We start from the raw sequence: 19,690 nt of genomic DNA, 5'->3' as shown, positions 1-19,690 counted from the left end.
ACAGTACAGTATAGGAATAGATACAGTACAGTATAGGAATAGATACAGTACAGTATAGGAATAGATACAGTACAGTATATGAACAGATACAGCTACAGTATAGGAATAGATACATTATAGGAATAGATACAGCTACAGTATAGGAATAGATACAGTATAGGACTATGAATGAATTAATGACTTTTATTTATATAGCACCCTTCACAGTAGGGCTGGGCGATATGACGATATTATATAAATATCGGGTACAGTTCATTAACAATACACTTTTTCAACGTATCGTGGATATCGTGATGTTTTGCCCAATAGGATTGTGTCGCGTCAATCTGGTCCACACGTTACTCGTTCATATCTCAGCCTGTGTTGAGATATGCCCATTCCGCGGTCTGTTAATAAAGTTTTCAATCAGACAGATGTATGGAAAGGCTTTTATTATAACATTCGTTGAGGTAAAATCATTATGGCTCATTTAGTCATCCTGTGGTGCACTGGTCTCCTACTAGTCGGTTGCGGGGAGCTAATGTAAGTAGCTTTGTTGATGTCAGCACACCGGACATTCAGGAAGTCAAAACTAATGGCGCTTGCCGATTGGTGCTAAGAACAGCAGGGCGGGTGCAAGCGGTGTGACGTAATTGGCAGACTCGACTGTCAATCAAAATTATTCTGTTGTCCGTCAGAATGATGAATGAAAACTTTATTAACATATTGCAGAATGGGTACAGTACAGGAGGATGAAGACCAGAAAAAGACTTTCGGCTTTTTTACATAAGGGTCCTCCATTTTCAATTCATCAAAACATTTAGAGACATACAAATATACAGTAGTTTCATAAAAATGCTAAAATGCTATTGATTGATTGATTGATTGATTGATTTAAAACTGTATTAACATATTGCAGAATGGGTACAGTACAGCTCAATACATACAATTGTTAAGGGGATGCAGACCAGATAGACTTTTGTCTTGTTTACATCAGGGTCCCCCATTTTCAATTCATCATATTTCATATCTAAATCATATAATATCTCATTGCTAAATATATGCAATATATTATAATCTAATAATCCAATAATCTAAATCTAATATATAATATAAAAATGCTAAATGCATGGGTATTTTATTTTGTCTTTAATGTTAGCTTGCAAACTCAAATACTGTCTTGGTAAGCCTCATAATGAATCGTTTGGGGTAAAAAAGAAAAACATTGTGATGTGTATCGTGTATCGCCGAAAGGTCAGAAAATATCGTGATATCATATTTAGGCCATATCGCCCAGCCCTACTTCACAGCACAAATGCACATGGTGCTTTACACTACAGCTTAACACTTTGGCTGCCTAAGGTTAAATTCATGATATACCATAGATTGCCAGCGCTATTTGTCTATGGAGAAAGTCCCCTTCTTTGCAGGGCTATAACTTTTTAAATTCTATTGCTACATTGCCATTATTAGGGCCCATTCAAAGTCCTATATGTATTGTTCATTGTGTAGCAACGTTAAACTTTTTCATTCACATATTCATAGTAAAGTATGGTCTAATGTATAAGTATGTTTTCATCTCTTTCTGCAGCTTTCTCCAGAACGTGATATATAGCCCCAAATGCATTATATTGATGATGAAATACAGTTTGATGGCAATCAGCGCGATATAAAAAATTCCAACTAGACGTACTTCTAGAAGTTACTACACGTCATCTGATGTTGACCGGATGGGCGAGGGGGCGTTTATAATTCCGTGGGCAGCGTTATACCAATCATCTAATGTGGGTCAAATGTTGATAATAGCAGTTAGTATCGAAGACGGTAACGTTACACGCTGAAACTCACCCCAGTCTCCGCGCGCCGTTGGGCGATCATCGTAGAGTAGAAATCTTATCATTATGAGATATATTTTTACCCGGTCCATCTCCAGCTTGTATAATGGTATATACGTCCAAATCATGTTGTTTATCGAGTTATTGCCAATCGATCACCGTGTAGCGTGACGAGCCAGAGTCCCATGACCTATAGCGAGCGCCCGGAAGTACTACGGACATCTAGGACAACCTCTATGCAACATCCTGTTTGGCGATTGCGCCGATCGGCCACAAGATGGCGCTCCTGAACCGCCAGAGAGCTCAGTGGGTCCTGCTGGTGGATCTCAGGCCAGCGGAGGGGACATATGAATCCGATCGCAGATTTTTGAAATATTGATATAAGGACGACGTAACACATCCTCCGGCAACTTTAGCATGGCCAGCAAAGACGTCTAAAGACGGTTCCCGGCAGTCAAAGTGTTAATATAAAAAACACAACTAAACAAAATCAGAAATAAATGACAACAACAACAGACAGCAGTTAAAAAACAGTGAAACCAGATAAAAAAAGTAGAATAAAAGAATTTGGATAAAATCATGAGTCACTCATTAAAACAAAACTATAGGAACAGTGAGGACAAGAAAAGTGCCTATGTATGACCAAAGGCCTGTCTGAACAAATGTGTTTTTATTTTTTATTTTTTAACGAGTTTTCAGGCGGTCAGGTGGCGTAGCGGAGATTGCGCTCGTCACCAACGCAGGAGATGCTGGGTTCGAGCCCAGCTCTCTGTGTTGCCACCAGCTTGGCTGGCCGTTCATACTAATACAATTGGCAGTATTAGGGGGTGGGGAAGCTGGCGGGTGGGAATCTGGCGTTGTGGACAGCGACGCCTACAGGTCAGGTCTCGGCGCTTGCTAAGTGGGGCAGGACTTGGTGGAGATAGCGTGCCCTCCCACGCGTTACACTTCACCAATGAGAGTCCTCGCTGCCAAGTGAAAAGACGTCACTGGCTGTCGGCGCACGCCTCGGAGGAAGCGTGCGATCGACTCGGGACGCCCTTGTACCGACTCGTAGGAGAACATGCATACAGCAGCCAGGTAGGGGAGGGGGGGGGGGATTGGCACAACGACTAATTGGGACAGGGAGAAAAAATCAGAGAAAATCAGAAACAAAAAAATATATATTAAAAAAAAAAGAATTCAGAGGGGGCAGTTCGCAAGTCCAGGGGGAGAGCGTTCCAGAGCCTTGGTGCTGTCACCTCGAAGGCTCGATCACCCCTTGTTTTCAGCCTGGACCTGGGGACCACCAGGAGGTGCTGATCGGCAGATCTGAGTGAGCGGGTGTTGGTGTAGGGATGGATGAGTTCAGTGATGTAGATAGGGGCCTGACCGTGGAGTGCTCTGAAAGTGAAAGTGAGGACTTTGAAGTGAATTCTATAGTGTACCGGGAGCCAGTGCAGGGATACCAGAATGGGAGTGATGTGGCATGACTTTTTTGACCTTGTGAGTAGCCTGGCTGCAGCATTTTGGACCATTTGTAGTTTGTCTGTGGATGATTTGGTGAGACAGGTGAAAAGTGAGTTGCAGTAGTCAAGCCTAGAGGAAATACAAGCATGCACGGACAGTTCTAGTTCAGAGTGAGATATGATGGAGCGGAGTTTTGCAATGTTTCTGAGGTGAATAGATACAGCTACAGCACAGTATAGGAATAGATACAGCTACAGTATAGGAATAGATACAGCTACAGACAGTATAGGAATAGATACAGCTACAGTATAGGAATAGATACAGCTACAGACAGTATAGGTACAGCTACAGTATAGGAATAGATACAGCTACAGTATAGGAATAGATACAGCTGTATAGGAATAGATACAGCTACAGTATAGGAATAGATACAGCTACAGTATAGGAATAGATACAGCTACAGTATAGGAATAGATACAGCTACAGACAGTATAGGAATAGATACAGCTACAGTATATGAATATACAGCTACAGTATATGAATAGATACAGCTACAGACAGTATAGGAATAGATACAGCTACAGTATATGAATATACAGCTACAGTATAGGAATAGATACAGCTACAGTATAGGAATAGATACAGCTACAGTATAGGAATAGATACAGCTACAGACAGTATAGGAATAGATACAGCTACAGTATAGGAATAGATACAGCTACAGTATAGGAATAGATACAGCTACAGACAGTATAGGAATAGATACAGCTACACAGCTACAGTATAGGAATAGATACAGCTACAGTATCGGAATAGATACAGCTACAGTATAGGAATAGATACAGCTACAGACAGTATAGGAATAGATACAGCTACAGTATCGGAATAGATACAGCTACAGTATAGGAATAGATACAGCTACAGACAGTATAGGAATAGATACAGCTACAGACAGTATAGGAATAGATACAGCTACAGTATATGAATAGATACAGCTACAGTATAGGAATAGATACAGCTACAGACAGTATAGGAATAGATACAGCTACAGTATATGAATATACAGCTACAGTATAGGAATAGATACAGCTACAGTATAGGAATAGATACAGCTACAGACAGTATAGGAATAGATACAGCTACAGTATAGGAATAGATACAGCTACAGTATAGGAATAGATACAGCTACAGTATAGGAATAGATACAGCTACAGTATAGGAATAGATACAGCTACAGTATAGGAATAGATACAGCTACACGGCTACAGTATAGGAATAGATACAGCTACAGTATAGGAATAGATACAGCTACAGACAGTATAGGAATACAGCTACAGTATCGGAATAGATACAGCTACAGTATAGGAATAGATACAGCTACAGACAGTATAGGAATAGATACAGCTACAGTATAGGAATAGATACAGCTACAGTATAGGAATAGATACAGCTACAGACAGTATAGGAATAGATACAGCTACAGTATAGGAATAGATACAGCTACAGACAGTATAGGAATAGATACAGCTACAGTATATGAACATGATGATGTAAATGATTCCCTGAAGCACAAGATGTAAATAAATAGCTGAGCCAGTCAAAGTGGTGAGGAGAATACAGCGCACCAAGAGAACAAACGCATGAAGGCGTGTCCACAGTTATTGTGTTAGGATGACAGCAGTACAATGTCACCTTTGGCCCACTGGTAGCGTCAGACTGCATTCGTCTTAAAGTGTCGTGGTGAATCTTGCATACCTCCTTTCTCCATTTCTCTTGCGTTTCCATAAGTGAGTCTCCATTATAGTTGTCTCCAACTATAATGGAGTCTCCAAAGACGTTGTTATACTAAATTGCAATATTCAGTCGATCCCAGCACTGTTTGCATATATGGGTTTTCCTCGAACGGAGCTAAACAATCCGACATGCGATTGTAACGTGCAGGTGCCCTGCCATGCAAAAAAGTTAGTGGCCAGCAGGTAACTTAAATATTATGCACATGGAGCCCTAGTTGCAGGTGGCAGGTTTTGATAGTCTATCAGTGAGCTGGATGCAATCCTACCTGGAGGGGAGAGAACAGATTTTATTTTATTTTATTTTATTAGGGATCCCCATTAGCTGGTGCCATAGCAACCAGCTAGTCTTCCTGGGGTCTGCATCCCCTTAACAATTGTATGTATTGAGCTGTACTGTACTGTACCCATTCTGCAATCTGTTAATAACATTTTCAATCAATCAATCAATCAATCAATCAATCAATCAATCAATCAATCAATCAGATTGCGTAGCTCAAACTGAGGGAAAGATTGTAAACACTGTACTTTACAAACGATCAACTGAAAACTGCAAGTTCGACCAAGGTAGTGTAATAATAATAAAGCCAACTTCTATGACTTTACATTACGTCGCACACAATCGGTGAGTGTTTTACCATTGTATTTTCACCATTGGTGCGCATAATACTACATAGCTTGGGTGAACAGGCTAGCCTTTACTCGGCTCACTCCCTCAGGTGGTTCCAGCTTCTGTGCTGTTCCGCACTACATTGGCATAATGCGCACACATATTTTTTTATGCAGACTCACCTCAATTGGAATTCAGCAGCTCTTCTTCAGGGCTGTGGACGTGCAGTTGCGTGGTGCGTTTCTCCGAAGGTGAATGTTTTTGCCTGTACTACGTCCTCCTCCAGCGGAACTCCTAACGGAAAGTTACAAAACGTTAGCATTGTGGGCATTGTAGTTCAAAACAAGTACCATCTGCCCCCTTGCCACTCTCTGTACGAATGCTACATGGCATGGGTTCCAAACTTCCATTCAGACATTTACCCTAACCTTTAAGCCCGGAGCCCTATTTTCTGAAAATCAGCCTAAATATCCATTCAGACATTTACATTACATACATTTACATTAAGTCTTTTTGTCAACAACATTCAACAATGCATTTTCAACTGGCTTTATTCAATGTTTACATCTGTTGTGGTTTATGCAAATGAGCGCATATATAATTCGATTATACACCATTTGCTCATGAAAAAAACTATTAAAAAAATAACCAGGCCACCGTACTCGGGGTCAAGGGAAGGTACGAGAGAGGCAAGGAAGAACACCTGTGTAATGTAGTTATATTTCATTACTGGCATTTGTGTTTCGCTCTGCCTTTTGGGAAGCATCCGTTCCTCATAGTAGCTAGTGTACTTCGCTGAAAAACGTTCTCTTGCACCTTTACATCTACCACCGCCACCCCCACTCCGGGTCCCATAAATCCCGGGGTGGGGCCCATACTTCCTCCTTCCTTCGTTTTTCACGCGAGAAGACTTGCTCACACGCATCTGCTAACAGTGAAGAACTTGGATACTAGGAGTAATGAAGAAAATGCAGAAAGAAATCAATATTGAATTAGTCCTTAGTCCTGAAGTCCTCAGTCTTCAGATCACCGTCGCCATTCCGGTAGATGGCTGGATAGTGTCAACGCGTGGCAGTCGGTAGTCACGCGCCGTTGAAGCTGTCACTGCTGCCCATTGCACCGTTCAACCGGTAGGCATGGGCCCCCAGGGCTGTACAGTGCGACGAGGACATCGCATATTGCGCCAGAATTTAGCCTGTGCGAAAACAGAAAAATATTTGGGGGCACCCATGCGAGTACTGATTTCAACCCTTTCATTCGCATTTCACTCCTTTTTTTCTAGGAATTTAAACGTTGCAAACTAATCTTGTTGGCCGTTTTCTATATCTCTCCTCCCTCGGTCTCTCTCCGTCTGCCCGAGGAGCGGGGCTGTTAGTTACACACTCGCGCTACTCTAGTCGCTCACACTCACACATGCACATACGGGTAATTGAGAGGTGCAGCTGTCCGTGCTGAAGCAGAGCAGAGCTCATCATAGTGAAGAGAACGAAACGTTTGAAAAAAGCATGCACAGCGCGACCTGTGTAACATTACACTGCTATCTCCTATCTTAACGTTAGCAAGCTAAGCATGCATGGCGCGACATGTGTAACATTAAGTTACACTGCTATCGTTAGCAAGCTAAGTGTAACTGAGGGGTACAATTCCCTGACTGTATTGATAAGTATGGTATTATTAAACCACTACCTCTTGTACTTTAACTTCTGGCCATCCAGTACATGATATAGATATGATGAACACTTTCCCACCTGATGAAACGAAGTCCACACAAATGTACAAATCGAATATTTTATATAGCAAAGGGTATATACAACGTTCACTTGATGACATTTATGATTTGAAATGCACTTGTATGGCAAATGAGTATTCGTAGGTAAATCAACATTGAATGTCCAATCTCTGGTTACGCAGGGAGTAAGTATACAACCCGGTTCTTTAGGGAACTATAGCGATGGTACTTAAATGATTATAGCTGGATACACTAAGGGGGGGGGGGGTCCCGCTGGTTGTAAGACAGTAGGAGGGGGGGTTAGAAGAGCCGCTGGCGGTATCCCATCTGGCCGACGATTTCTTGGGAGAATTCAGAGTCCTGAACACGATGCCCACAGAACCTCGATCCGCAGATGAATACAGCTGGACCCTCTGGTGGACGGTAGCTGCCGGTCCACAACGGAGAGACGTGAGGCGACCTCACTGGTGTAGAGCGCCGTCTCACCTGGACTCCTCTCCGGGGGGTAGTTCCAACACTCAGCAGTGTTGGCCGTTATCCATGGAATAATCAAAGCACCCAAAGCATGTAGATAATCCAAGCCGTGGAAGGCTCGCCGTCGTCCGGGTAAAGTAATCCAATGTACAGGTCCACTCGTCCTGGCCCGGAGCTCCTCGGATGCAAGCACCACAAGTGGTCTGCCCAGCCTGGTTAAGACTCCAGATAACGTCAGGAACAATGGGGGTGCTGCTCACTTTATAACTCTAACCGAACGATGCACCATACATAATAGACTATTATTAGCTTAATAGAAATACGTCCAACTCGACGGTATAGTGCCAAACTATGACAATTCAACTATTAATCCACACGATATCTCAATGCCTATTCTGAGGCCAAGTAGGCCTTACTGCACCACACGTGCGTCATGGGTGAGGCTTCGCGTCTGTTACTAGGTTGGAGGGTAAAGAACTAATGGACTAAAAAGAAAGTTCTACTTTACTTGCGCCATATATATATGCGCTGTGAACAAATAGTACCATTCGTATTTCGCCAGACGTATTCCTACGCGGAACCGGGCTTGCCACGACATGTTGGTCGGCACGATTGAACTTGAACCTAGGGGTATGGCTGCTGGCGCCAGGTTCTCGTCCAATGGTAGAATGAAACTATTATGGGCTGTTTAGTAGACTAAAGGGATATTCAGTGCATATTGTACAAGGAATATACAGGGGATATCAAACGATATACAAATACTATTAAATATATATCCATAAATAAATATATATATTCGGTTTAATCTGATCCTTCACAACACTAAGCATGCACAGCGCGACGTGTGTAACATTAAGTTACACTGCTATCGTTAGCAAGCTAAGCACGCATAGCGCGACGTGCATGTGTAACATTAAGTTACACTGCTATCGTTAGCAAGCTAAGCATGCATAGCACAACCCGTGTAACGTTAAGTAACTTGTTTTTCCGTGGGGAAAGACCGTTCATCACTGCATACAACTTGGTTTAATCCAAATATCCATTCAGAAACGTTGTATTATGAAATTATTCTGGGATGTCTGACTATTTCCCTATGCCTTGTTTGGTGCGAGTTCAGCTGACACTGTTGACACGCCCACTACGCAAAGTGTTCGCTCTCACACTGCAGGCTGTTTGACGTGGAAATGGGCAAAGACACAGCGCGTCACGGATTGGTCAAACGCGTTCGAGAAATACGGCTAGGTTTCGTAATCACGCCGCAGCGGCACAACGTCACGGCCCGTCGCTACTTCCGTGTTCCGTCGACGACTACGCATGTCCGCACTGGCCTGTTTGTTTACCTGTACCTATGACTTCTTCACTGGCCTGTTTGTTTACTTGACTTCTTCCTGAAGCTCTTGCGGAGAATCACTTTGCGGTTGAACTCGACGTCAGCCGATATGGCGGCGGCGGCACCGAACCCCGCGGCCGTTACCACCGGGTCGCTGAGCGGCGGCGGCGGACCCCCCCCTCCTCCCGGTGGCCTCGCGGCGGACGGAGAAGCGGAGGAGGCGGAGGAGTTCTCGTGCCCGGCGCACTGCGCGGAGCTGTCGCGGCGGCAGAACGAGCAGCGGAGAGCGGGCTTGTTTTGCGACGTGACGTTGGCCTTCAGCTCGGGCGGCGGAGTGGCGGCGGCGGCGGCGGGGTCCGTCGAGGCGCGGCAGGTCCGTAGCTTCGAGCTGTCCGCCCACCGGTCGGTGCTCTCCGCCGCGACAGACTACTTCACGCCGCTGCTCGGCGGCCGCTTCTCCGAGTCTCTGTCGGGCCGCGTGGAGATAAAAGAGTGGAGCTCGGAGACGGGACCGGACCCGGAGACCGTGGAGAGCGTCGTGCAGTTCATGTACACCGGAGAGATACGCGTCGCCACCGCTAACGTTCATGAGGTGCTCGAGCTCGCTGACAGGTATCTGTACCACTGACGTCACTCTTTATGTCACGTATTGATACTATTGACCTGTCGTTTTGATCACAAGCACCTGTTGTTCGCCAAGATGTCTGCAGTTCTGTGTAACTAACTGTACTAGTGCTAAACTAGTGTTACCCTAACCTCCGATACCTTAGCCTCCGTTACCCTAAATGCCTCTGTTATGAATGAATGAATGAAAACTTTATTTAACAGATTGCAGAATGGGTACAATACAGTACGGCTCAATACACACAATTGTTAAGGGGATGCAGACCAGAGAAAGACGTTTGTCTTGTTTACATCAGGGTCCCCCATTTTCAATTCATAGTGACATTTATGACATACACAACATGCATGACATCATGACATTTATGGCATAGATAGGGACATACATGACATACAGGTATATATTACTGTTACATTTGTGACATATACGATATGCAAATATACAGTACTGTTACCCATAGATCCTGACAGATTATATACATCTGATGGGGAGGAGACTGTATTAGGAGGGGGTGGGTGGGTGGGAGAGAAATATACATACAATGGGGAGAGGTCTAGGTCTAGGCTCTGTTACCCTAGGCTGGGTTCGAATGAGCCCAATTTCATTCAAATATCCTGAGGTGAGAGGTAATCTCTGGTCTTGGTGCATGGATTATAATGGTCACAGAAACCGATGGCTATAACACTGATATTTACAACCCGTTCACACTGCAGGTTCCTACTGGTGCAGCTTAAAGAATTCTGTGGCGAGTTCCTGAAGAAGAAGCTGAGTTTGACTAACTGCGTGGCGGTCCACAGCCTGGCCCACATGTACACCCTGGACCAGCTCGCCCTGCAGGCCGCAGAGATGATCCGACGCAACTTCCACAAAGTCATCCAGGACGAGGAGTTCTACACGCTGCCCTTCCACCTGGTGCGGGACTGGCTGTCGGACGCCGAGATCACCGTGGACTCAGAGGAGGTGCTCTTCGACGCCGTCGTGAAATGGGTGCAGCGGAGCGCGGAGGAGCGAGAGAAGTACTTCGAGGAGCTATTCCGTCTGCTCCGGCTGCCTCAGATCACGCCCACCTACCTGACACGGGTGGTGAAGAAGGAGCCTCTGGTGGCGAGCAGCGCGTCCTGCCGGCAGCTAGTGTCCGACGCCGTGGAGGGCCACGCTATCCGCCTAGAGAACCTCACCACGGCCGACCTGGAGGTCTGGTCCTCCTACGTAGCGGCCTTCCAGCCGCGCTTCGGACAGAACATGGACGTTATCATGGTGGTGGGCGGTGTGTCGGAGGGCGGCGACTACCTGAGCGAGTGTGTGGGCTACCTGGTGTACGAGGACAGATGGGTCAACCTGCCGCACATCCACAACCACCTAGACGGACACGCCATCGCAGTCACAGACTCGCATATTTACGTGGCGGGATCCATGGAGCCGGGCTTCGCCAAGACGGTGGAGCGCTATGACCCCAGCCTCAACGCCTGGGAGCAGGTCAGCAACCTGACCACGAGGAAGCACTCCTTCGGCCTCGCCAGCATCAAGAACATCCTCTACAGCATCGGCGGCCACGGCAACTTCAGTCCGGGCTTCAAGGACGTCAGCGTGTACGAACCCGAGCAGGACAAGTGGCACAACCTGGAGTCCGCGCCCAAGATCCTCCGCGACGTGAAGGCGATCAGCGTGGAGGACCGCTACGTGTACATAACGGCCCGCACGCCGGTGGACACGGACAGCGAGGACGGCCTGAAGACGGTGACCACGCGCTACGACACGGAGAGCCGCCAGTGGCAGGAGGTGGACTCCCTGCCCCTCATCGACAACTACTGCCTGTTCCAGATGGCCGTGTCCGCCACCAACTTCTACCACACCGCCTCCTGCTGCCCCAAGAGCTACGGCGTGCTGGACGAGGCGGCTCAGCAGAAGATCAGCAGCGGCGGCAGCGTCTCCGACGACATCCTGGAGAGCCTCCCCCCGGAGGTCACCAGCATCGAGGGCGCGGCCGTCTGCTACCTGGGCGACGACGTCTTCATCATCGGGGGCTGGAAGAACAGCGACGACGTGGACAAGCAGTACCGCAAGGAGGCGTACCGCTACTGCGCCGAGAGGAAGCGCTGGATGCTGCTGCCTCCCATGCCTCAGCCGCGCTGTCGAGCCACCGCCTGCCACGTCCGCGTCCCGTACCGTTTCCTGTACGGCTGCCAGCGGTACCCCATGCCCCAGAACCTGGCCCGCCAGAGAGACCGCATGCAGCAGATGCAGCAGCTGCACCGCCGCACGCTGACCCTGCGCAGACAGCTGCAGTCTCAGATTGAGTGCTGAGGGCTAGTTCCCATCCTCTGGGGGAGCCAAGAAGGAGTTTGCACATTGGTACCCCCCCCCCCCCCCCCCCCTCTGTTAAATTAGCACTTGGTCTGCTGTCGTTTGGTTTGTTCATATTGCAAATGACGGGTGGTTTGGTTTGTTTGACAAAAGCCTTTATCTTATTTTGAGGTGGGAGTGGATTGAATAAGCTCAGGTATGCAGAAAGAAGGTTGTCAAAAATGAGAATATATTATATATATATATAATAATAATAATTAGCCAGACAATGAAGTGTAAAAACATGCATCCCGTCTTTTCTTCATCATCTTGGCCGTACTTAAGGAGCCTCTGCCTTCTCTTTCCGTCAGTAAGTAGAACAGTTTTCTCATTCCTTTGGAAATAACCATTCCTTTTGATGTCATGACTGACAGGTGTAGCAGGCTACGTTGAGGCCACACTTAGCAGAGTAGATAACATATTGTCTACATTTCTTGTGGAATCGATGAAAAGAGGAGGGCTTCCGGTGTTCTACCTCCCTGCAGGCCTGTCTGGCTTCATTCTGCACTAGCATGTTTATGTTGAAAGGAACTTACAATCATATTTAGTGTGTAAATCTGCACGGTAGGGAAGAGAAACGAGACTAATGATGACCAGCTAGCTTTAATATATACACTGTTGCACTAAAACACATGGTCTCAGTAACATGTTCAAATCTACTGCTATTTACATTGTGTTTTTTTGCATTCTCATATTTGCTTTAGATGTAAAAGTTGAATTAAGCATAAAACAAGCACCACACATGTTTTCTTTTTCCAAAAGATTTGAAAGTTATTTGTTGCAATTCTATATATACTTTACTTTTGCATGTGAATATCTAGGTGATCCTTCCTGACACGACGAAGAGCTTTCATTAAGTAACATTCCTACTCATGGACTCAGACACACGGAGACAGACGGCTTCCTGGATTGGCCTGATTTGGTTCCCTGTCACCAGATGTTGACGTGTGATTTTTTCCCCGTAGCGTCTGTTTGCGAAGACGCTCTCTGATTGGCTAGCCCGCGTACAGCGAAGACCCTCTCTGATTGGTTTAGCTCCGAAGGGTCTCTTCCGCCTTGTACATATATATTCTCTGCTTCGAAGTGGTTATGCTTTGGCCCTCTTTCGAAGTGGGTTATGCTTAGAGTTAGGGTTAGCGCTAAGAACCCTAAGAGAGGGTCTTTGCTGTACGCGGGCTAGCCAATCAGAGAGCGTCTTCGCAAACAGGCTACGGAAAAAAAATCACGCGATGTTGACACATGGGTCATTGTGCACTGTGGGAGGGGTCATGGCTGAACCCTGACCATAACCTCCTGAACCTTGACCTCACTGGAGAAGTTGTGTCCCACCCTAACCTGAAACACACGTGAAAAAGGACAAATTATATTTTTGTGGTGATAGATTTTTGAAGATGTTCGCCGGTTCAATGAAATACGGATGGGTGCCTTCTAGCCACGACCAAACCAAGAGGCTGAAGTCTTCATGTATCTGGTCCATCCAACGTTCCCTCTCAAGCTGTGCACAGGGTTAGGGTTAGTGCTGAACTGGTTTCTCATGATGTGCACATGGTTAGGGTTAGTGCTGAACTGGTTTCTCATGATGTGCACAGGGTTAGGGTTAGTGCTGAACTGGTTTCTCATGATGTGCACATGGTTAGGGTTAGTGCTGAACTGGTTTCTCATGATGTGCACAGGGTTAGTACTGAACTGGTTTCTCATTATGCACAGGGAGGGGAGTGGTTAGTGCTGAACTGGTCTCATGTGCACAGGGAGTGGTTAGTGCTGAACTGGTCTCATGTGCACAGGGAGGGAGTGGTTATTGCTGAACTGGTCTCATGTGCACAGGGGGGGAGTGGTTAGTGCTGAACTGGTCTCATGTGCACGGGGGGAGTGGTTAGTGCTGAACTGGTCTCATGTGCACAGGGGGGGAGTGGTTAGTGTTGAACTGGTCTCATGTGCACGGGGGGAGTGGTTAGTGCTGAACTGGTCTCATGTGCACAGGGGGGGAGTGGTTAGTGCTGAACTGGTCTCATGTGCACAGGGAGGGAGTGGTTAGTGCTGAACTGGTCTCATGTGCACAGGGGGGGAGTGGTTAGTGCTGAACTGGTCTCATGTGCACGGGGGGAGTGGTTAGTGCTGAACTGGTCTCATGTGCACAGGGGGGGAGTGGTTAGTGCTGAACTGGTCTCATGTGCACAGGGGGGGATTGGTTGGTGCTGAACTGGTCTCATGTGCACAGGGAGGGGAGTGGTTAGTGCTGAACTGGTCTCATGTGCACAGGGGGGGAGTGGTTAGTGCTGAACTGGTCTCATGTGCACAGGGAGGGGAGTGGTTAGTGCTGAACTGGTCTCATGTGCACGGGGGGAGTGGTTAGTGCTGAACTGGTCTCATGTGCACAGGGAGGGAGTGGTTAGTGCTGAACTGGTCTCATGTGCACGGGGGGAGTGGTTAGTGCTGAACTGGTCTCATGTGCACAGGGGGGGAGTGGTTAGTGCTGAACTGGTCTCATGTGCACGGGGGGAGTGGTTAGTGCTGAACTGGTCTCATGTGCACAGGGGGGGAGTGGTTAGTGCTGAACTGGTCTCATGTGCACAGGGGGGGGGGGGGTTAGTGCTGAACTGGTCTCATGTGCTGAAGGAATGAAGTGCTGTGTATTGTTGGCTCTTCTTCAACAGTGTTCTTTTGGGACCAGAATGATACTGAGTGCAATGTGGGTATTTTGTGTGGGTTTTATTTGAGGTTTGTTGTGCTTATTAAGATATTCCGCGGTAACGCTGCATGGCTCTGGTTGTGAGTCTTTTGTTCTGAACATTCCTTTATCAACTCTTCACTATAAGCCTGAATGATGTTGTTCAACCGGTTCTCAGCAGGTGGTTTGTCTTAATTTAAAGGGGAATCTACTGTTGCTCCACTGGGTGGTTAGAATGTAACACCGCTGACCATTCTGGTGTTCCATCAGGTCTGGTGTTCCATCATGTCTGGTGTGCCATCAGGTCTGGTGTGCCATCAGGTCTGGTGTGCCATCAGGTCTGGTGTGCCATCAGGTCTGGTGTGCCATCAGGTCTGGTGTTCCATCATGTCTGGTGTGCCATCAGGTCTGGTGTTCCATCATGTCTGGTATGCCATCAGGTCTGGTGTTCCATCATGTCTGGTGTCCCATCATGTCTGGTGTGCCATCATGTCTGGTGTGCCATCAGGTCTGTTGTGCCATCAGGTCTGGTGTTCCATCAGGTCTGGTGTTCCATCAGGTCTGGTGTTCAATCAGGTCTGGTGTCCCATCAGGTCTGGTATGCCATCAGGTCTGGTGTGCAGGTACTATTTCCACCTGTTGGGGTTTTGAATATGTTTTAGTTTGTTTAGGAAACTGGAGAATTGATGTTCCATATTGTTGTTTCTCTCTGATTTTCCTCAGCTGTGTTAACTTGTTAAAGGAAAACTCCAACATTTTGGGAAATTAGCTTATTTGCCATCTACCCTGGAGTTAGACAAGAAGATGCATACCTTTTTCTTCTCTGTGCATGCAGTAGGAGTAGGAAGACATTGGGAACTAGGCTAATGGAGGAACCTACTTCCAGTGACTGACGCTAAGCTAGGCTAACGGTGCGCGTCTTCCTACTCCATGCACAGAGAAGACAAAAGGTATGTATCTTCTTGTCTAACTCCAGGGTAGATGGCAAATAAGCTAATTTCCCAAAATGTTGGAGTTTTCCTTTAAGTTAAACAGTGGAGGTGTGACTGTATAATAATTTGCAATAAAACAATTGAACTGTTGTCATCTGTGTGGAGAGTTAATTGAAGCAGTATACAGTAATTATCATAGATCAATTGAAATGTTTAAAAATATTTTTTACATATTTCTACAACCGAGCATCAATATCTGGGTACATCATAATAATATTTGTCCATTATTGGATATCAACTAAATTGAGAATGTTACAAAAAAGAAAAGGTCTCTGGGTTTGATCCACCTGAATCTAAGAAGTCTGCTTCAGCATCAGCAAATACTCAAGGCAGATCCAGTATATTAAAGTACTGGTCTCTCAGGCAGATCCAGTATCTTAAAGTACTGGTTTCTCAGGCAGATCCAGTATCTTAGTGTCTGAATCCTGGTTTAAAAGATCTGATAGTACTGGTCTCTCTGACAGATCCAGTATCTTAAAGTACTGGTCTCTCGGACAGATCCAGTATCTTAGTGTCTGAATCCTGGTTGAAAAGATCTGATGGTACTGGTCTCTCGGACAGATCCAGTATCTTAAAGTACTGGTCTCTCAGACAGATCCAGTATCTTAGTGTCTGAATCCTGGTTGAAAAAAGATCTGATAGTACTGGTCTCTCAGGCAGATCCAGTATCTTAGTGTCTGAATCCTGGTTGAAAAGATCTGATAGCGATTCATCCATAGCTTTAGACCAATACAATGTATTTAGAGTGGACGGGTTGGAATGGCTATCTGTTAAATTTGGCTTCTCGCTGGAGGATAAACTACATCTGTTTTTCCTCAAACTAATTCCATTGAATGAATGAAAAGGTTTATTTTTGAACATGTATTCGTCATATTCCTAAAAACAAATCACGGTATCTAGCTCCGTCAAACAGAACAATCATAACAACAAAAAATTAAATGTAAAAACAATTAAAAAAAAACATTCAAAAAAGGAATTATAAACAAATAGTCAAGAGCAATGTATTTTGTTAGCAGACATGTCCAAAAAAGGAGCTAAGCTTATAGATCCCTACCCCCTTACATTTACATTTGTTCTTCCATTAATTTGACTAGTTATAACATAATTTAGTATAATACAATATAGAATATACTTTTACTTATAGTATGAAAAGAAAAAAACGTGATTCACATGACCGCAGTGAATACAGTAATTACTTTACATTAATTACTGATCATATTTAATTTCACTGTATGCCCTGGTATGTATGTGACAAATAAACCTTGATTCTATTAACCTGTCTAGTTCCAAATACCTGGAGAACAGCCCATGACATGTAACCTCATTGCATAAAGGTGGAGACAGAAGTGACCTAAATAATTACTGGCCAATCTCCCAAGCTATCCTGCCTAGCAAAACCCCTGGAGTTATTAGTAAATAAAGCATTTATTTTACAAAAACGACACAGTATTTGCTTTGATTGAAATGCTTGCAGTTGGTTTCAGAGCTACTTTATTTGTTTCATAAGGGAACGAGGGGCATCACACAGTTGGTTTCAGAGCTACTTGATTTGTTGTTTGATTGATTGATTGAAAACTTTATTAACAGATTGCAGAATGGGTACAATACAGTATGGCTCAATACACACAATTGTTAAGGGGATGCAGACCAGAGAAAGACTTCCGTCTTGAAATTACAGGGTCCCCCATTTTCAATTCATCATGACATTCATGACATACAGATAAACAGTATACTGTTACATCCAGACATTTATGACATACAAGATATACAAATATACAGTACTGTTTAAGAGACAGAGATCATAAAATAAAATATATACATTCGAGGAGATCCACTTGTACACAACTTGTAAGTCACTTTGGATCAAAGCATTCAGCTAAATGTAAATATTGTAATCTTCAAAGATTAAGGGTCTAGATGCAGAGGAAGGCTGAGGAGCAGCATATTTTCACCACTCTGGAGCCCCCTGGTGGACAGTACACCTTCATCCTCTGCATCGGCTCATATACATTCATGTTATTTTATTTATTTATTTACTGTATGTATTGATACTGGAACACAGCTGAGTTCTATGCTCCAGTATGTTATTATTTATTTATGTACTAACTACGTTGATGACAGGATAAATGTACAGCCTAACTACGTTCATGACAGGAATCACTTCTCTATTTGAACGACCACATCAAACAAGAGGTGGACGCGGGCAAATACTGCGGCATGAATGAATGAATGAATGAAAACTTTATTAACAGATTGCAGAATGGGTACAGTACAGTACAGCTCAATACATACAATTGTTAAGGGGATGCAGACCAGAGAAAGACTTTCGTCTTGTTTACATCAGGGTCCCCCATTTTCAATTCATCGTAACATATATGACATACATGACATACAGATAGACAGTACTGCTCCATCTATACATTTGACATACCAGATTTGCAATTACAGTACTGTTTGTGATACAAAAAGAGTCCAGAAAGAAAAGAGTATATACATTAGGCGTGGAAACTGTACATTGGATTGGGTAGGTGGGGGTGGGGGGGACTGTACATTGGAGGTGGTTGGGTGGGTGGGGGGGGGGGGGGGGGGGGGGGGGTTGGTTAGGAGTGGGGGGGGGGGTTGGGTAGGAGTGGGGGGGGGTGGGGTTGGGTAGGAGGGGTGGGGGGGGACACTGTACAACTGTACAAACAACATTGTACATTGGATTATTGACAAGACCATACTTGGTAATTTACTGTACATTGGAGGGGGTTGTGTTCGGACATTTACAGGGGCCAGTTTCGAGTTGCAGTCTCCCTTAGGTGTTTTTTGAGAGTGTTTTTGAAAGTGGGTAGTGATTCACATTCCTTTACAGCTTTGGGTAGGGCGTTCCACATTGATGTGGCATAATTGCGAAACATGTTTAGTCCCTTGTTTGAGCCGAATCTGGGTTTAACATGATTTGTGGAGCTCCCTCTGGTGTTGTGATCGTGGTATTCACTGACCTTTGGGAAGTATTTTGTCATGTACATGGGTACCTTGGTCGTGTAGTGTATCTTGTAGACCAGGCCCATTGCAAGTTGCTGTACTCTGTCGTCTACTCTAAGCCATCCTAGGTTGTCAAAGTGGGCAGGGGTTTTGATTGATTGATTGAAAACGTTATTAACAGATTGCAGAATGGGTACAATACAGTACAGCTCAATACACACAATTGTTAAGGGGATGCAGACCAGAGAAAGACTTTCGTCTTGTTTACATCAGGGTCCCCCATTTTCAATTCATCAGGACATATATGACATACATGACATACAGATAGTCAGTACTGCTACATCTATACATTTATGACATACCAGATTTGCAAATACAGTACTGTTTGTGATACAGAAGGAGTCAGGAAAAGGGAGTATATACATTTGACGTAGAAACTGTACATTGGAGGAGGTTGGGTGGGGGGGGGGTTGGGTACACTGGGATATTGACAACCATACTGGGTAATCTACATTGGAGGTGGTTGGGGGGGGGGGGGGGGGGGGGGGCACACTGTATATACAAGCAAAACTGTACATTGAGGGGGGGGGGGGAGACACTGTACAAACAAACAAAATTGTACATTGGACTATTGACAACCATACTAGGTAAATGACTGTACATTGGAGGGGGTTGGGTTAGGATATTTACAGGGGCCAGTGTTGAATTGCAGTCTCCCGTAGGTGTCCCTTGAGAGAGGTTTTGAAAGTGGGTAGTGATCCACATTCCTTTACAGCTTTGGGTAGGGCGTTCCACATTGATGTGGCATAATTGCGAAACGTGTTTAGTCCCTTATTTGAGCCGAATCTGGGTTTAACATGATTTGTGGAGCTCCCTCTGGTGTTGTGATCGTGGTATTCACT

The 19,690-nt window shown here is 45.3% G+C and overlaps 2 protein-coding genes across 3 annotated transcripts in view; one reads left to right on the top strand and one right to left on the bottom strand.

The window, feature by feature from the left end:
* Positions 1-9,281, bottom strand: part of LOC311238471 (acyl-coenzyme A thioesterase 1-like) — a 33,444-nt gene extending 24,163 nt beyond the window's left edge. Inside the window, exons 1-2 of one of the 2 annotated variants that reach the window (XM_084326555.1) lie at positions 9,213-9,281; positions 5,846-5,957 (exon numbers count right to left, since the gene is read on the bottom strand). The gene's annotated coding sequence lies outside the window, so the exon portion shown is untranslated. Of the gene's footprint in view, positions 1-5,845; positions 5,958-9,206 lie in introns of both variants that reach the window. The other variant, XM_084326554.1, reaches the window with a different exon arrangement.
* Positions 9,173-14,045, top strand: LOC311238470 (kelch-like protein 11). Its single transcript, XM_084326553.1, has 2 exons — positions 9,173-9,808; positions 10,532-14,045. Exons 1-2 carry the CDS (start codon positions 9,306-9,308, stop codon positions 12,120-12,122), a joined length of 2,094 nt encoding a protein of 697 aa, XP_084182679.1. The 5' UTR covers positions 9,173-9,305; the 3' UTR covers positions 12,123-14,045.
* The last annotated feature ends 5,645 nt before the right edge of the window (positions 14,046-19,690 follow it).

This window comes from Notolepis coatsorum (assembly GCF_963971535.1).
Source record: "Notolepis coatsorum genome assembly, chromosome: 12".
Classification (NCBI taxonomy): Eukaryota; Metazoa; Chordata; class Actinopteri; order Aulopiformes; family Paralepididae; genus Notolepis; species Notolepis coatsorum.
The sequence above is the reverse complement of the archived record's forward strand: the minus strand, read 5'-3'. Positions and strand labels throughout refer to the sequence as shown.